The sequence below is a fragment of the Brassica napus genome, chromosome C9 (genome assembly GCF_020379485.1).
Source record: "Brassica napus cultivar Da-Ae chromosome C9, Da-Ae, whole genome shotgun sequence".
Classification (NCBI taxonomy): domain Eukaryota; kingdom Viridiplantae; phylum Streptophyta; class Magnoliopsida; order Brassicales; family Brassicaceae; genus Brassica; species Brassica napus.
In genome coordinates, this window is record NC_063452.1 from 38,960,385 (window position 1) to 38,976,360 (window position 15,976).

The 15,976-nt window shown below is 44.2% G+C and overlaps 1 protein-coding gene across 1 annotated transcript; it reads right to left on the bottom strand.

Annotated features, from left to right (window-relative positions):
• Positions 1-7,571: 7,571 nt before the first annotated feature.
• On the bottom strand, positions 7,572-8,816 carry LOC111211654. The gene is made up of 2 exons (XM_022712908.1): positions 8,263-8,816; positions 7,572-8,220 (listed from the first exon to the last, which is right to left on the bottom strand). The coding sequence occupies exons 1-2, from the start codon at positions 8,814-8,816 to the stop codon at positions 7,572-7,574; spliced, it is 1,203 nt and encodes a 400-aa protein (XP_022568629.1).
• Between the last annotated feature and the right edge of the window lie 7,160 nt (positions 8,817-15,976).

Here is a 15,976-nt window from a genome sequence, read left to right on the forward strand (position 1 = left end):
AGTCTTACTGTTAGATTTAGGTTTCACAATAGGATGATATATGTATTGTTAACTTAAACTGTTGCTAGGGTGTTTAAAATATAGTTCTTCATCTAGTTGTTCTTAAAGCTAAGTTTAGGATTGATCACCCTTTAAACTTAGATCCTAGGATTAATTGAGAACAAGCCATTGCTTGACTCAATACCTGAAAATAAACTAGTATGATCTAACTGACTAGATACACACGAGAGTTGGTCTAGTAAGTTAGAAGGCACCATCAAATCCGCTCGTAAAGCTTTCTGGAAGAAGAAACGATCGACGCAACGAGAGTTCTGTCGATCGATATTTTGAAAGGTGTATCGATCGATATTTTTTACAAATCATCGATCGACACTTTCTCGTGATTAACATACGAAAGTTGAAATCCGAGATCCAGATTAGATAATCTAATTGATTATAACTAATTTTGAGTCCGAGAACAATTAATATTAATAAACCCCTAAAAACCCAAATTAAGTTATTTACTTATCATACCTGAGAATATACCTGAATCTAGCTAATTCCCCAACTGTTAACAACCTCAAATCAAACCAATCGAGCAACTGCCTTGCTCACGATTCCATTAACTGCTTTAAACCTATTAATCTTGCTTTATTTCGAAGACTAAAAATCTATTGTGTAATCTTAGAGTCTCTATTGATTTGATCCCTAAGTACTACATCTGAACCTCTTAGTTGAGAGAGTAATTCACTCCTTAGGGTAATTTGTGTGATATCAAATTTTGCGCCGTTGCCGGGGACTCTTTCTTATTACCAATTAGATTTAAAGTTTAGAATATAGTTTAGATTTTGTTACTGGATTTTCTTAAGTTTTCCTTCTTTCCCTGCTGACACAGGTACTCAAGATGGAGGACATGTATCTCGGCCGGACATTGATCGGCGGAATAACAACAACATGGAGCGACATGTCGATGGAAACATCGGTCGACGCGGCACTACAGACATCGATCGACGAGTCGACGGAAACATCGATCGACGATACCCCGCCGGAAGCAGGTAAGTTTTCTCTTACCAATCATGCTAATGATGAAGTAGTCCTAGGTGAACCTAAAGGTCAACTAAGCAACGCAATTAGTCAAGTCATAAATGAATAGGGGACTGCAATCCCTGTTAAAATTAATTCAATCTCGAATAGAGATAAAGAAAGAAAATTGCCTTTGCAAGACTACTTAAAACCTGGCAGGACCTATTCCAATAGGTCAGCCATTAAACTACCAAAGGACGATACCAAGAAATCTGGGCTCAGCCTCGAATACCTAATCTTGGTACGTCAGAACGCTTTCCGTGAAACTGTCTCAGAACACCCACACGATCACATTGAATACCTAGAAGACATGATGAATGACGAGTACAATCGCTGTAAACTCTTCTCATTTTCCTTAGAGGGTGACGCCAGAAAATGGCTAGACCAACTACCAGCAGGATCTCTGACCTGCTGGAAGTAAATTAGGAGTGCAATCGTTAATCACTTCATCGATGAGACGCGTTACTGGGATGTAAGGAAGACAATCTCCACATTCCGCCAAGATCCACGGGAATCATTCCGAAACGCCTGGGAAAGATTCAAGAGTTACCAACTTGAATGTCCCCACCATGGTTATTCAGAAACACAACTTATTAACACCTTTTACGGGGGTGTTAACCTTAATTACCAAATCACGCTTGACAAATCCAGTGAAGGGAGCTTCAGTAACTGGAGCCCTGAAGAAGCAAGCGTTTGATCAAGAATGTAGCAACGGGTAGATCATACGAGATGATGGACGTAGAACGAAGAAGAAGAGTTGATTCCATAGATGGGCCACATTTCACTGAAATTAAAGAATATCTGGACTCATTTCATTCTGTTATAGATGAGCAAAATCAATTTGGGATTAATCAAATTGATGATGATGTCCTTTCTGACCTAGAACAACTTGTAGATTTTGTGGATATTCCAACCTTGAAAGATTGGTATCCCAATTCTGACACTGACAGCTTCACCCGAAATTATGATGCTACTGTTGGATCACGCCGAGGCAGAGAGAAATTTAGGTTAAACCAAGCCTTTAGGGGAAATCGCAAAATGGCAACAGACCTGAACGGAAAGATAAATATAATCTACAGTGAGCTAATGAGGAAGTTCGACGCTCTAAGTGAACACATTAAGAGACTGGACAGTCAAGTAGCGGAAAACGCAACTACCATCAAAAGAGAAACGGGACGTCTCCTTGGGAGAACTGATGCAAATCTGAAACGTCAAGTTAATGTTGTGTTACTAAGAAGCGGAAAACGCCTCACCACGAGCACCATAGAAATTAACTTTGATGAAAAACCCGGTGTGGTTGAGAAAACCGGTGAAAGTAGATCACAACCGATACTTCTCGATAATCCTGATCTAGGATCAGAACCTTCTCGAGAAATGGAACGGTCCATGTGGGAACCGAAATTCGCACCGTCGATTTCTGTTGAATTAGGAAAGTTAGGAAAGCCCTAATTTCTCAGAGGTTCCGGATATCTGCTAAACCACACGTCAAGCAATCAAGAACACGAAAAGACAGACGGAAAAAATATGAGAATCGAAAAGAGAACAAAACTATCTTATTCCGAATCTGCGAAAAAGGTAAGGGCCTTGGCTGCGAGAGCTGTCGGCAAAATCCCTAGTTCTAGCACCTAAGACTGCAAAAAAAACCTAATTAAGTCGCAGCTCGAATAACAAAAACGGAAAGTTGCTCTTAATAATAATTCTTGTGTTCTTCGCCCCTTCAACTTCAATCCCCATATATACTCCTTCTAAGGCGGTTTACCTTTTCCCTTTCTGCCCTCGGTCGAGTTTATCGCTTCGCGGAAATATTCCATTTTTCTTCGATCTCTGTATTTATCTTCGGAAACTTGACATTTGTCCTCCGAACTTGACATTTATCTTTATCTGGGTAACAAATGATAAGCCGTCATAACGACTGGGTTTGATTCCATAAAATCATAAGTGGGCTCTTTGCCGTATTCTGGCCCCCTTTCGGGCCGTTTTCCGACTTAGGCGTTTTTACGATTTTATAAAAAGAACTCTTCCGAAACAACGTCGATTCCGGAAAAAATTCAAATTCCTTGTATAGCGTCGGCACTCTTGGGTGTTCAGCTAACCGTTGCAGTCTTATACGATCAATCCAAATGTTATTCGAGAAAACGAGTTCTTACAGTTTTTTAATCGTAAAGTTCCAATGATACCTCCGATCGAGGCGAAACAAGAGTGAGTTCGATGCAATCTCGGGAGATGAGTTACGAAGACGAGGTGAAGATAGATTTCGGTCAATCCAGCTTGGCCGTTCGCCGAACTGGACTGGTCCTGCTCGGCGAACGACCAAGCTGAATCCGCGGTTGATCCAGCTCGGCCGTTCGCCGAACTGGACTGGTCCAGCTCGGCGAATGGCCTAGCTGTGGTTGATCCAGCTCGGCGAAAGGCCGAGCTGAATCTGTGGTTGATCCAGCTCGGCCGTTAACCGAACTAGCTTGTTCGTTTCGACGAACTGATCATTAGGCATTTGGTAGTTTTTTCCGTTCTCTCTCGAATTCTTCCTGTTTTTATGGAAGAGAAGATTTTTTCGGATGTTTTCTGACGTTGATTTTGTCGTAACTGATTTTGACCCGAACAGTTATCCCCCCAGCTCGTTAGAATCTTGAGGTTCTTGCGAGTGGCTTAGACATTTTTGAATGAGTTAGACGGAATCCACTGTATGAAAATCCGAATATGAATAGTGAATCTTTTTGCCTATAAGTTGGTGGAATAAGTTTTAAAATTCTTTACTTGCTCATTTCCACAAATTTTCTTCCAAAGAAGATCATTTGCTCTCTTCTCTTCCTTTGGTAAAAAAAATTCTCTATCTTTTCCTCTTTTCTCTTTTTTTTATTGTTTGAGAAGGCAAGATCATTTTTTCAAAGAAAAAATCATCCACCATGTCTCGTCACGACCTTTTCGTTTCTGATGGTTCCAGCTCGCAGCATGTCGATGTTATGCCAAAGGTGGAATTCTCGGCCGACTCGATCGATCCTGAAGAGGTCAATGCATACTGGACGGCTAGGGGTGAAGTGAAACCTCCCGTTCCTGGGCTATGGGTTCCTTCCCCTTTTAAAGCAAACCCTGTGGCCGGCTGTCCGAGCAGGAATTGTCCGAATGGGCTTGTGGCCATTAGACGTTTCTGCAGGGTTCCTGAATCAGTCGAGTTTCGCCTCCCAGAGGCTGGGGAAGTTGCACTATCTCCACCCGAAGGCTATTTCACGTGCTACGAGGCCTACTTGATGTAGTGTCATCTATGGTTCCCTATCACGGAGCTCATCGTAAAGCTTCTCAACCGTTTCAACTTGTCGATCAGCCAGGTTAATCCATGCGGTTTGCAGCACCTCGTTGGAATCTTGGTGCTGAGTTACGAACTAGGAATCACCCTTGACACTGATCATCTCAAGGCTTTGGTTGAACCCCGATGGTCTTCTTCGCTCATTGTCTAAGTGAGGCCTCGTGCAAACATGGCAATCATCTCGGGGTTCGTATCGAAATACCATTTTTGGAAGGAGCAGTTCTTCTTTGTCCGTGTTAGTGATGCCTCGGTGGAAACGAGCGCCATCCTCGTCTTTACGACTATATGGGGGAAAAGAGGTATTCCTGATTCTGAACGTTTGCTATCTTTGGTTTCGAAGATGTTTGATCTTTACTCGTTAGGTTTTTTTTTTAGTGTCCGCCACTTTCTATCAGGTTCCTGAGGGATTGCTCACCGTCCGAGAGTTATTACGCAGACGTCCATGCTTTTGGGCGAACTTTTCCCCGTAGCTGGTCCGTCGTGCTGCTGCGCTCTACCATTCCCGGTTTCAGCCAGACCTGCCGACCGAAGAAGGGTCGGAGACGAAGAGAGATAGGTCGAAGGCTCACAAGGACAAACATCTTATGGTGGTTGAAGATGCGGTCGATGGACAGCTTTCTCCTGATAACATACTCAAGGACTATCTTGACAGTCAAGCCGGTGAATCCAACGAAGTGCCAGACTCTTCCAAGGCGGCGAGGATGGTCAATGGGGTAGGTTTATTGACTTTGGGAATTTTCGCAGGGCCTTCTTATGATAAACCGAGCCCTCGATACGAGCAAACAAGAGGCTCACATGGCTCGATTCAAGGCTGAGGTGGCTGACAAAGAGATTGCTCGTTTGAAAGATGAGTTGGAAAGTTCTCGTCGTCGTGAGAGAGAGTCATTTGAGAAGGAGGTCAACCATGCCTATAGCCAAGGGAAGAGAGAGGTTGTCAAAGTTATGAAGAGCCGTCGTGATAAGTTCTCGCAAAAGTTTGGAGAGCTCAAGGGGCGTTACAAGGTTCTCGCAGATTATCGCGAGTGTTGTGGAACCGTGGGTGGCTTGTACCTTACGCAGTTTCCCGACTACTCGTTTACTAGCAAGTATGCGAGGCAGAACGGGTATATGGCCGAGAAAGACAGAGATTTTAAAATTTCTAAGGTCGAGGAACAGATTTAGGAGCAATGGGAACCAGTTCCCGGTTCTCCTGACACGGTGGAGGCCGAGATGGGAGACCTTGGTGAGACGGGTGAAGTGGACCAGCCGGTGGCTCCGCTTGATGTGAATCACTACTCGATCGGAAGGTCGATGAGTGGGAACTTCGATCTTGGCGATTGACTGCGAGGTTCACTGTAAGTTGTTTGGGGAAGTGTTCCCTTGACTTTGTAATTTGTTTCTGTTAATTGTACGTGTGCTGGCCCAGTACGGCCATGTTTTTATGTAATGGGACTGGCCGTGTGAGGCTTCGAATCCCAGCCGTTTTACCGGCTTTGTGTTTGAAACATGCTTTTATAAAAAGGAGCTTTTAATGATGTTTGGATTTTTTGCTAAGTGTAAGGACAAGGGTCTGAGTTGTCATCTCGTCCTTCGCCTCTATTTTTTTTTAGATCATCAAACTCGTTGCTCATTGAAGCTTCGAGCGTGTTTTGGTTATGGACGAAGAGACATGCTTTCAGGATCTCGTATGTTTTTGATATCATGCCTTGAGACTTTAGAGACCAGTGTGCTAGGTATAGGGTAAGACCTAGGTTTACTTTTGGTTGAAGGCTTTTGCGATGATTAATCGGCTGTCGTTTAGCCTGTTGAGATTTTAACATGACTGCATTCCGCTTTAAAGTCTGCGATATGTTCTCGGCTTACACGACTTGTATGGTAGGAATCGAGCATCTCTTCGAGGACAATTTTTTAAGTCTCCCAAAAGTGCTGACCGAAATTTCGGATTTCTTTTATAGCGCGCTATTTTATCCTAGTCGGATGTAAGAGGACCTATCCTTAGGATGGATCTAAATGCGTTTTTTTAGGACTGCTAATGTTCTCGGAGGGGCCAGTCGACGAGTGTTTGTAATTTATAGTCGCGAACGGACTGAGAGCATGTTTTTGAAGATCTAGGCGACGTCTCGCTTATTTTTTCGAAAACATACTGTTAGTAATATTCTGAGTATCTGAGACCGGGGTCTTGTGTTCTGGTCGAGGGTCAGAACCGACGGTGCGACCGAAACCTTTTTGCGAATGAGTTTTTGTGGTCGATGGAGTCTGTTGATCCCAGCCATGCCTTAGTCGATGTGACGATGTTTCTTTGTCGGATAAGTTAGTGTGGAGTTGATCCGTTTTGAGGTAGGATGATTTGTTTGCGAGTTTTCACTTTTTGGTTTCGTACAATAATCGTTTTGCTCGTCTTCGGATGTTTTTCAAAAGTTTAACGAGATATTTTTCCGAAATAAGAGAGATGTTAACGAAGTTTTTATTGCCGAAAAAGTTTCAAAAATATTGAGTACAAGGAAAATATTTTAGAATGCGGGAATATACGAGTATTCGTATATGTACCTACTCCCCCCCCCCTTTTTGGAGAGGGGGGGATAGCTGAACCCGTCCTTGGACGAGCTGCCTATGTACCCTCTTCGGGGATCAAGCCATCTCGTAGTTCTGGTTTTTGTGCGAGTGTGTTTACTCGGCTATTGCATCAATCGCGTTAGTTGCAGGATCGACGACCTTTACCGGGTTTGTTTCCTCCGGTTGGGTAGAAGCATTAGGCTTTGAAACTGGTTGTTCTTTGGCCGTTACATGAGTTGACGATTCTGGATCATCTTTTTCGAAGCGTTTTCAGTTGGCGTCTATGTTAGCTTTGCCCGTTTGGGATTCACCATCGAGATGGTCGTGATTTACCGTAGTTTGTGTTCGGCTAGGAAGCAGCATCTCGACTATGGCTGGGATCCCCAGATCACGGCGATTAGTCGGGAATTTGATTCCTACGTGATAAGTCGACGGGACTGCTTTCATGACGTTCAGCCTAGGTGTGCGCATGATGACGTTGTAGATGGCCAGGTGGTAAACGACTACGAAATCGACGATCTTCGTGACTTCTTTCGCCGCAACAAGTAGTTTGATCGATCCAAGAGTCATAGATGTCTTGGCCTCGAAACCGGTTAGCGGCTTGGGGGATGGTACGACTTCTCCAAACTCGATGTTCATCCTTTTAAGATTATCGTGGAAGATGACATTGACCGTGCTACCCGTGTCGATGAGAACTCTCGCGACCTCGAGATATCTTATCACGGGATCGATCACGAGCGGGTCGGAGTGGGGCTGATCGATCCCGTCGGCCTCTTCTTCGTCGCGGGAAATCGCTAGGAGCGCTCCCGGTTAGCGAATTTGCGCTTGTCTCAGCCTTGCGCTCATAAGCTTTGATGGCGGAGATTGTATCACTGCAGAACTGCGATCCTCCGATGATCATATTGACTCTGCAGCGACTATTGTCATTGCCCTTCTCATCCTGCCTTCTCCCGCGCTTTTCTCCTGATTGGTTCCCTTGGAGAGAGTTCTCCGTTTGAGGGGCTTTATTGTTTCTCGGAGGGCGGTCTGAGTAGCGGACGAGATCTTTTACGCTAGATACTTCGGAGAGTTCTCCTGCGAGCAGCTTTGTGGCCAACCTGGCACCGAGAACCTTACAGTTTACGGTCGAACGACTGCGGGTCTGATGAAAGTCGCAGAAGGCGTTCTCGTCGTAATTCGGATTCCGAGTCAATGTATTTCCCGTCGTCCGGCCTTGCTCTGGTCCGGAATTGATGGCGTAGTTATGCGCCCCCTGGGTCTCCTCTTCCCCATGATGGACGTTTTTGTCGTTACGAGGGTTTCTCCTTTTAGGTTTTTGATCCGACCTGGGATCCTTCGATGAAGTTTTTGTTAGCCTCTGTCTTTACAATAAGATTTTCGTCTCTTCTTCGATGGTTATATAGTCTGTGGCCTTATGGAGCGCGTCTTGAATCATACGCGGCTTATCAAAGGTTATCCACTTCCTGAACTTTGACTTGTACCAGAGCGTTTTACAGAGTGCGTCTACTGCCACTTTGTCGCTTATTCCACTGACTCTAGCCATGACAATCCTAAACCGTTTTATGAAGTCGCGGAGAGGTTCGTCCTCTCCTTGGGACATGCTCCAGAGATCGACATCAGAGGTTTCTCGGTCTATGAACATAGAGTACTGCTTGAGAAACTTCGAGGCGAGTTTGCGAAAGCTTCCAATGGAATTCCCCTTCAGGCGAGAGAACCATTCGAGCGCTGCTCCTTGGAGATTTTTGATGAAAAGGCGGCATTCGCCGGCATCTCTTTCGCTTTCTCTGAATTTGGCTATCTCCATTGCGATCTGGAAAGCTTGCAGGTGTGCCCTGGGATTGGTCGTTCCGTCGTAAGGCGTTACCTTGATCTTTCCAGGATCCGAAACCCTAGTTTCGGTGATGCAGGTAGTAAAGGGCATTTTTCGAGGTTCCTCGAGCAGCAGATCGATCTCGGTCGCGGTGCTAGTAGCGTGGTGAATCTGAGATCTCACCGCTCGGACTTCTGCAGCCGTTTACATGAGATGATCGCATAGATCGCGGATCTGGGATTTCTCGCTAGCAGGTTTCCGATTTTGTCGGTGTTTGCCGTGAGTGTTCTGAGTCTGCCCCTCGACCTGTTCTTCCTGTTCGTCCCAGAAGATAGCTTCTTCTTCTTCGGTCATAGGATTATCAAACTGGGAATCATCTTGAACCACACGACTCCTTGTACGACGCCGATGCACGTCTGCATCTTCGTCCGTAGGTTCGGACTGACTGCTAGAATCCACATCGACGCGCTCAATTTCTCCATCCTCCTTGTCTTCCATGATTGGGGGAAGATCTCCTAGGTTTTTCCGCGTTGGCGCAGGGGTGATTTCGTCTGGATTTTGCCCGGACATTTTCCCCTACGCATTGCTGGGCCGGTCCATAGGAGTTGCAAAATCGAGTCTTCTTCTGCGGATTTGGGTTGTTCCGCTCGAATAACAAAAACGGAAAGTTGCCTAAATTGCTCTAAGTATTGCTCTGAGTAATAATTCTTGTGTCCTTCGCCCCTTCAACTTCGATCCCCTTATATACTCCTTCTAAGGCGGTTTACCTTTTCCCTTTCTGCCCTCGGTCGAGTTTATCGCTTCGTGGAAATATTCCATTTTTCTTCGATCTCTGTATTTATCTTCGGAAACTTGACATTTATCCATCGTCGTAACGACTTGGCTTGATTCCATAAAATCATAAGTGGGCTCTTTGCCGTGTTCTGGCCCCCTTTCGGGCCGTTTCCAACTAGGCGTTTTTACGATTTTATAAAAAGAACGCTTCCGAAAAGACGTCGATTCTGGAAAACATTCAAATTCCTTGTATAGCGTAGGCAATCTTGGGTGTTCAGCTAACCATTGCCATCTTCTACGATCAATCCGAATGTTATTCGCGAAAACGAGTTCTTGCGGTTTTCAAATACCTCCGATCGATACGAAAGAAGAGTGAGTTCGATGCAATCTCAGGAGAGAAAATAAGAGGACGAGGTGAAGATAGATTCTGGTCGATCCAGCCCTGCCGTTCGCCGAACTAGACTGGTCCAACATGGCCGTTCGCCGAGCTGAATCTGCGGTTGATCAAGCTTGGCCGTTCGCCAACCTAAACTGGTCCAGCTCGGCGAACTGCTGAGCTTAATCCGTGGTTGATCCAGCTCGCCGTTCGCCAAACTGGACCGGTCCAGCTCGGCGAACGGCCGAGCTGAATCCGTGGTTGATCCAGTCGGCTGTTCGCCAATCTAGACTGGTCCAGCTTGTCGAACGACCGAGCTGAATCCGTGGTTGATCCAGCTCGGCTGTTCGTCGAACTGGACTGGTCCAGCTCGATGAACGACAGAGCTGAATCCGTGGTTGATTCAGCTCAGCCGTTCGCCGAACTGGACTTGGTCCAACTCGGCGAACGGCTGAGCTGAATCCTGTGGTTGTTCTAGCTCGGCCGTTCGTCGAACTGGAGTGGTCCAGCTCGACGAACGGCCGAGCTGAATCCCAAGGACGATCTAGCTTGTTCGTTTTGACGAACTGATAATTAGGCCTTTGGTAGTTTTATCCGTTCTCTCTCGACTACTTCCTGTTTTATGGAAGAGAAGATTTTCTCGAAAGTTTTCTGACGTTGATTTCGTCGTAACCAATTTTGACCCCAACAGTCCAACACTGGAGAAGCTGAGAAGGTGACGATCAACCTCGATGAAGAACAGGAGGAGTTGGAAGATGATGTGGAAATCGATCGACAAGAAGGGAACAACATCGATCGACCGCTTACGGTAAATATCGTTCGACAGACTGGAAACAATGTCGATCGACACTCGGCTCCTGCCAAACCGGCAGTAGAGAGAGTGTATTGGACTTTGCCACCCTTTCCTCCCGACAAGTCGCAAACTAAGCGAGAATTGGATAACGCGATTTGCAAGAAAGCATTCGATGAAATCACGCTAGAAATGCCACTAAGTGATGCTATAAAAGTATCACTCTCGATTAAAAAATATGTAAAGGACATGGTATCCAATAGCTCCCCAGCTGCTAAACACAGTGTCATGATGGTTTCAGAGGAAGTAAGTGCTATAATCCAAGGCAAAACCCCGATCAAGAGACATGATCAAGGCAGCTTTGTTCTAGATTGCAACATACGAAATAAAAGTTTTCCTCGATCCTTTTGTGACCTAGGTTCGAGCGTAAATCTCATACCGCATTATGTTGCGATATCATTGGGATACAACGAGTTTAGACCAACCAAAATAACCATGGTTCTTGCTGATAGATCCGTTAGAGTACCTGAAGGAGTACTAGATGACGTGCCAATAAAAATTAACGGTTGTCACGTACCAACGGATTTTGTTGTGTTGAAATACCAGAATGAACCGAAAGACCCCCTAATTTTAGGTAGACCATTTCTAGCCACAGCTGGTGCGGTCATCGACGTCAAGGAAGGTCGGATATGTTTAAACATTGGAAACCTCCCAATTACTTTTGATATGGAAAAACTAATAAGACGATCGTTAATCGACAAACAAGCCTTTTATGTGGATGATATTTCTGAGTTGGCTGAAGAATCTTTCATAGACCTATGCTCAGAGGATCCCATGGAAAAAGTGCTTACATTTACTGAAAAGGAGATGTTCAGCATCGACAGCAGGGCTGATGAATATGCACGATTAATGGATGCAAGTGTAGAGATAGCAAATGTCGATGACGTGGAGGATGACGATTTAGAAATCAATATCGATCGATATTTAAAAGATGCCGTCGATCGACAACCATCCTCTCTAGAAAATTGGAACACCGAAAAAGCACCGAAAGTTGAGTTAAAGCAACTACCTGCTGGACTCAAATATGCTTTCCTCTATAATTATTCCTACCCCGTGATTGTAAACGCCAATATAACTAACGGAGAACTTGCATTATTGTTGAACAAACTGCGCAATAATAGGAAAGCCTCGGATACTCTCTCGACTATATTCCTGGTATCTCTCCAGATCTGTCATGCACCGAATTCACATAGAGGACGATTCCAAATCGTCAGTAGAACAACAAAGGAGGCTAAACCCGAACTTGAAGGAAGTTGTTAAGAAGGAAATTATCAAACTTCTAGATGCTGGAGTCATCTACCCAATTTTGGATAGTAACTGGGTGAGCCTTGTTCATGTTGTACCTAAGAAAGGCGGTATTACAGTGGTAAAGAATGATAAAAACGAACTCATTCCTACGCGAACTGTCGCCGGGCATCGAATGTGTATCGATTATAGGATATTAAACACTGCAACCAGAAAAGATCACTGTCCTTTGCCCTTCATTGATCAAATGTTGGAAAGATTGGTAAATCACCAATATTACTGTTTTCTTGACGGATACTCTGGATTTTTCAAAACCCTATACACCCTGAAGATCAAGAAAAGACCACCTTTACATGCCCTTACGGAACATTCGCATATCGCAGAATGCCATTCGGTCTTTGTAATGCCCATGCCACTTTCCAACGATGCATGATGTCAATCTTTAAGGATATGATAGAAGGTTTCATGGAAGTCTTCATGGACGACTTCTCAGTCTACGGATCCAGTTTCAAAAACTGCCTAGATAACTTGTGTAAAGTTTTGGCAAGGTGTGAAGAAAAGAACCTCGTTCTGAATTGGGAAAAATGCCACTTTATGGTTAACGATGGAATCTTCCTAGGACACAGAGTATCTGCTGCTGGTATAGAAGTAGATCGAGCAAAAATTGAGGTAATGACCGGTTTTCCTGCGCCCACGAACGTAAAAGACGTGAGAAGTTTTCTCGGGCATGCCGGATTTTGTAGGAGGTTTATACAATATTTCAGCAAAATAGCTAGACCACTCACAGCCCTCCTATGCAAAGAAGTAAAATTTGACTTCACACCAGAATGCGGAAAGGCTTTTGAAGAAATAAAGAAAGCCTTAATAACTGCCCCTATCGTACAAGCACCGGACTGGAACCGTCCTTTCGAAATTATGTACGACGCGAGCGATGTCGCTGTGGGAGCAGTTCTAGGCCAAAAGAAAGACAAAAAGCTACATGTTGTCTATTATGCCAGTCGAACTCTCGATGAGGCACAAAGGAATTATGAAACAACGAAAAAAGAACTACTTGCTGTAGTTTATGCATTCAAAAAATTTCGTCAATACCTAGTCGGTTCGTGAGTTATTGTTCATAACGACCACGCTGCGATAAAATATTTAATGCAGAAGAAGGACGCGAAACTACAACTCTTGCGATGGATCCTGCTACTCTAGGAACTCGAAATAGAAACTAAAGACAAACAGGGAGTGGAAAACGGAGTTACAGACCACCTTTTCCGGATACGAATAGATGATGATGTCCCTATCGACGATTTCTTTCCGATAGAGAACGTTTACCAAATGGATTCGTCATTCGTCGGTAACATATGTCTCACATCCGAGGAGCCATCGATTGACGCGAACAATGCTATGTCGAGCGACAGTCCCGATGATCAAACCAAAAACACTTCCCCCACGACCATTACTTTCGAAAGGTGCACGCAGTCGAAAGAAGTTTAAAAAATAGACCTTGGTACACTGACATAGTGAACTATCTAGCTGTTGACGTAGAACCCGAAGAGCTAAGTGGTTACATAAGAAAGAATTTTTTTAGAGAAATTAGGAGATATCATTGGGATGAACCATATCTCTACAAACATTGCTCTGACGAGTTATATAGACGTTGTATCGCCGAAACTGAAATCCCAGATATCTTATACCAATGCCATGGGTCTGACTACGCTGGACATTTTGCAACCTTTAAAAAAGTATCAAAAATTATTCAAGCTGGATTCTGGTGGCCAACAATGTTTCGCGATACTCATGCATTCATAGCACAATGCGACAGATGCCAACGAAGAGGAAAAATCAGCAAAAGGTACGAAAAGGAACAAAAGTCTATTCTAGAAGTAGAAGTCTTTGATTTATGGGGGATATACTTCATGGGTCCTTTCCCTTCCTCATTCGGGAACAAGTATATTCGTGTTGCTGTTGATTATGTTTCCAAATGGGTCGAAGCAGTAGCTTCCCCAACAAATGGCGCATCTGTAGCTATCAAGCTTTTCAAGAGCATTATTTTTCAAAGATTTGGAGCTCCTAGAGTAGTTATAAGCGACGGTAGCTCCCATTTTATTAACAAAGTTTTTGAGGGATTACTCCAGAAGAACGGAGTTCACCACAGAGTTGCTACGCCCTACCATCCGCAAACAAGTGGACAAATAAAAGTCTCAAATCGACAGATCAAAGAAATCTTAGAAAAGACTGTCGGCACTTCTAGGAAAGATTGGTCTAGGAAACTGGACAATGCACCCTGGGCCTACCGGACTGCATTCAAAACTCCATTAGGAACAACCCCAATTCACCTACTCTATGGAAAATCCTGTCACTTACCGGTTGAGCTAGAACAGAAGGCAGCATGGGCTGTAAAATTATTAAATTTCGACATCAAACCAGCCGCCGAAAGGAGACTCATGCAGCTTAACGAGCTGGATGAAATAAGACACTTAGCCTATGAGAGGTCAAAGATATATAAAGAGAAGACAAAAGCATATCACGATAAAAAGATCATCTCCAGGCACTTCGAACCTAACGATCAAGTCCTGCTATATAACTCTCGGCTAACGTTGTTTCCCTGAAACCTCCGATCTCGTTGGTCAGGTCCCTTCACAGTTATGGATGTCAGACCTTACGGAACCATCACACTTATAAACGATAAAGGAGAAGAATTTACAGTGAATGGTCAACGAGTAAAACATTATTGGGCTAAACCGCCAATTAGCAGGACTTTAAACTTAGGCCCTTTTTCTGATAATTAGACAGATCGAATCTCGAGTCAAGCTCAAGACTTAAAATAAACGCTAAATGGGAGGCAACCCATTTCTAGTTTTAGGATATTTAGGATTTCGTTTAAATTAAAAAAAAAAATAGTTATCGGAAAAACGTAATGGCTGTCGATTGACGTGGATATCTCCTAATCGATCGACGGGAAATGAAAAACCACGGGCTCATTTAAGTCGACATTAACTTGACACTCAAACAAACCCGAAAACTCTTTGAAACGATCTGCACTCTTTTTCTCTCTCGTTTCTTAGCCAAATTGGACGATTCTTGCACTTAATCCCCTCGATTTTCAATTCTCTATCCGTTTAGATCACTTAATCCACGAATCAACATGGTATGAACAAGAAATTTTCTAAATTTTCGGACTTGTTAGGGTTGAGTTAGAAGTTGAACTAGAACCGGGATTTTAGTGCTCATATAGATCGATATGTGTTGATGGAATGATAGAATATGTATTACGGATCGAGTCAACCAATTATTATGCTACGCAAATCGAATTGCATCGAATGGGCTTTTGCAGGTTCTCACGATGGAGATATCGATCGATGATAACCATTTACATCGATCGATTATAGCACAGAACCGTCGATCGATATCGACACAGTCTGTCGATCGATATCGACAACTACACCATTGAGCTTCGCTGATTTCGTATCCTTGTTTGTGAAGTTTGGTTGCAGATGAACGAAAGGAGAACGAAGAGGCTATTCGATAGAGATGCCACCAGCTCAGCTCCCCCACCACCGGTTCGCGACCAACATCCTTGGCCAAGAGAGCGTGAGGAAGACACCATCCCACGCTTCGATCACTTCGCTGACCCTCGTGCTGCGGCCAAAAGCTTAGAATGCAAGAACCGTGCGATCAGAGACGAGTGGGACGACTATGATAGCATATTATACAATGAGTGGCTGAAGGTTTCCATTGAGCCAACATGATTCATCGACCCCGATGTGGTTAGACGGCTGGGCATCAAAGAGGACCTCCAGGACTCAAATATGCTTTCCTCTATAATTATTCCTACCCCGTGATTGTAAACGCCAATATAACTAACGGAGAACTTGCATTATTGTTGAACAAACTGCGCAATAATAGGAAAGCCTCGGATACTCTCTCGACTATATTCCTGGTATCTCTCCAGATCTGTCATGCACCGAATTCACATAGAGGACGATTCCAAATCGTCAGTAGAACAACAAAGGAGGCTAAACCCGAACTTGAAGGAAG

Coding starts and splice junctions, on each gene's coding strand:
- LOC111211654 (XM_022712908.1), bottom strand. CDS start 8,816: ATGCCCTTTACTACCTGCATCACCGAAACTAGGGTTTCGGATCCTGGA. Junction 8,221..8,262: donor GAAGAGACGAAAATCTTATT/GTAAAGACAGAG, acceptor GAAGGATCCCAG/GTCGGATCAAAAACCTAAAA.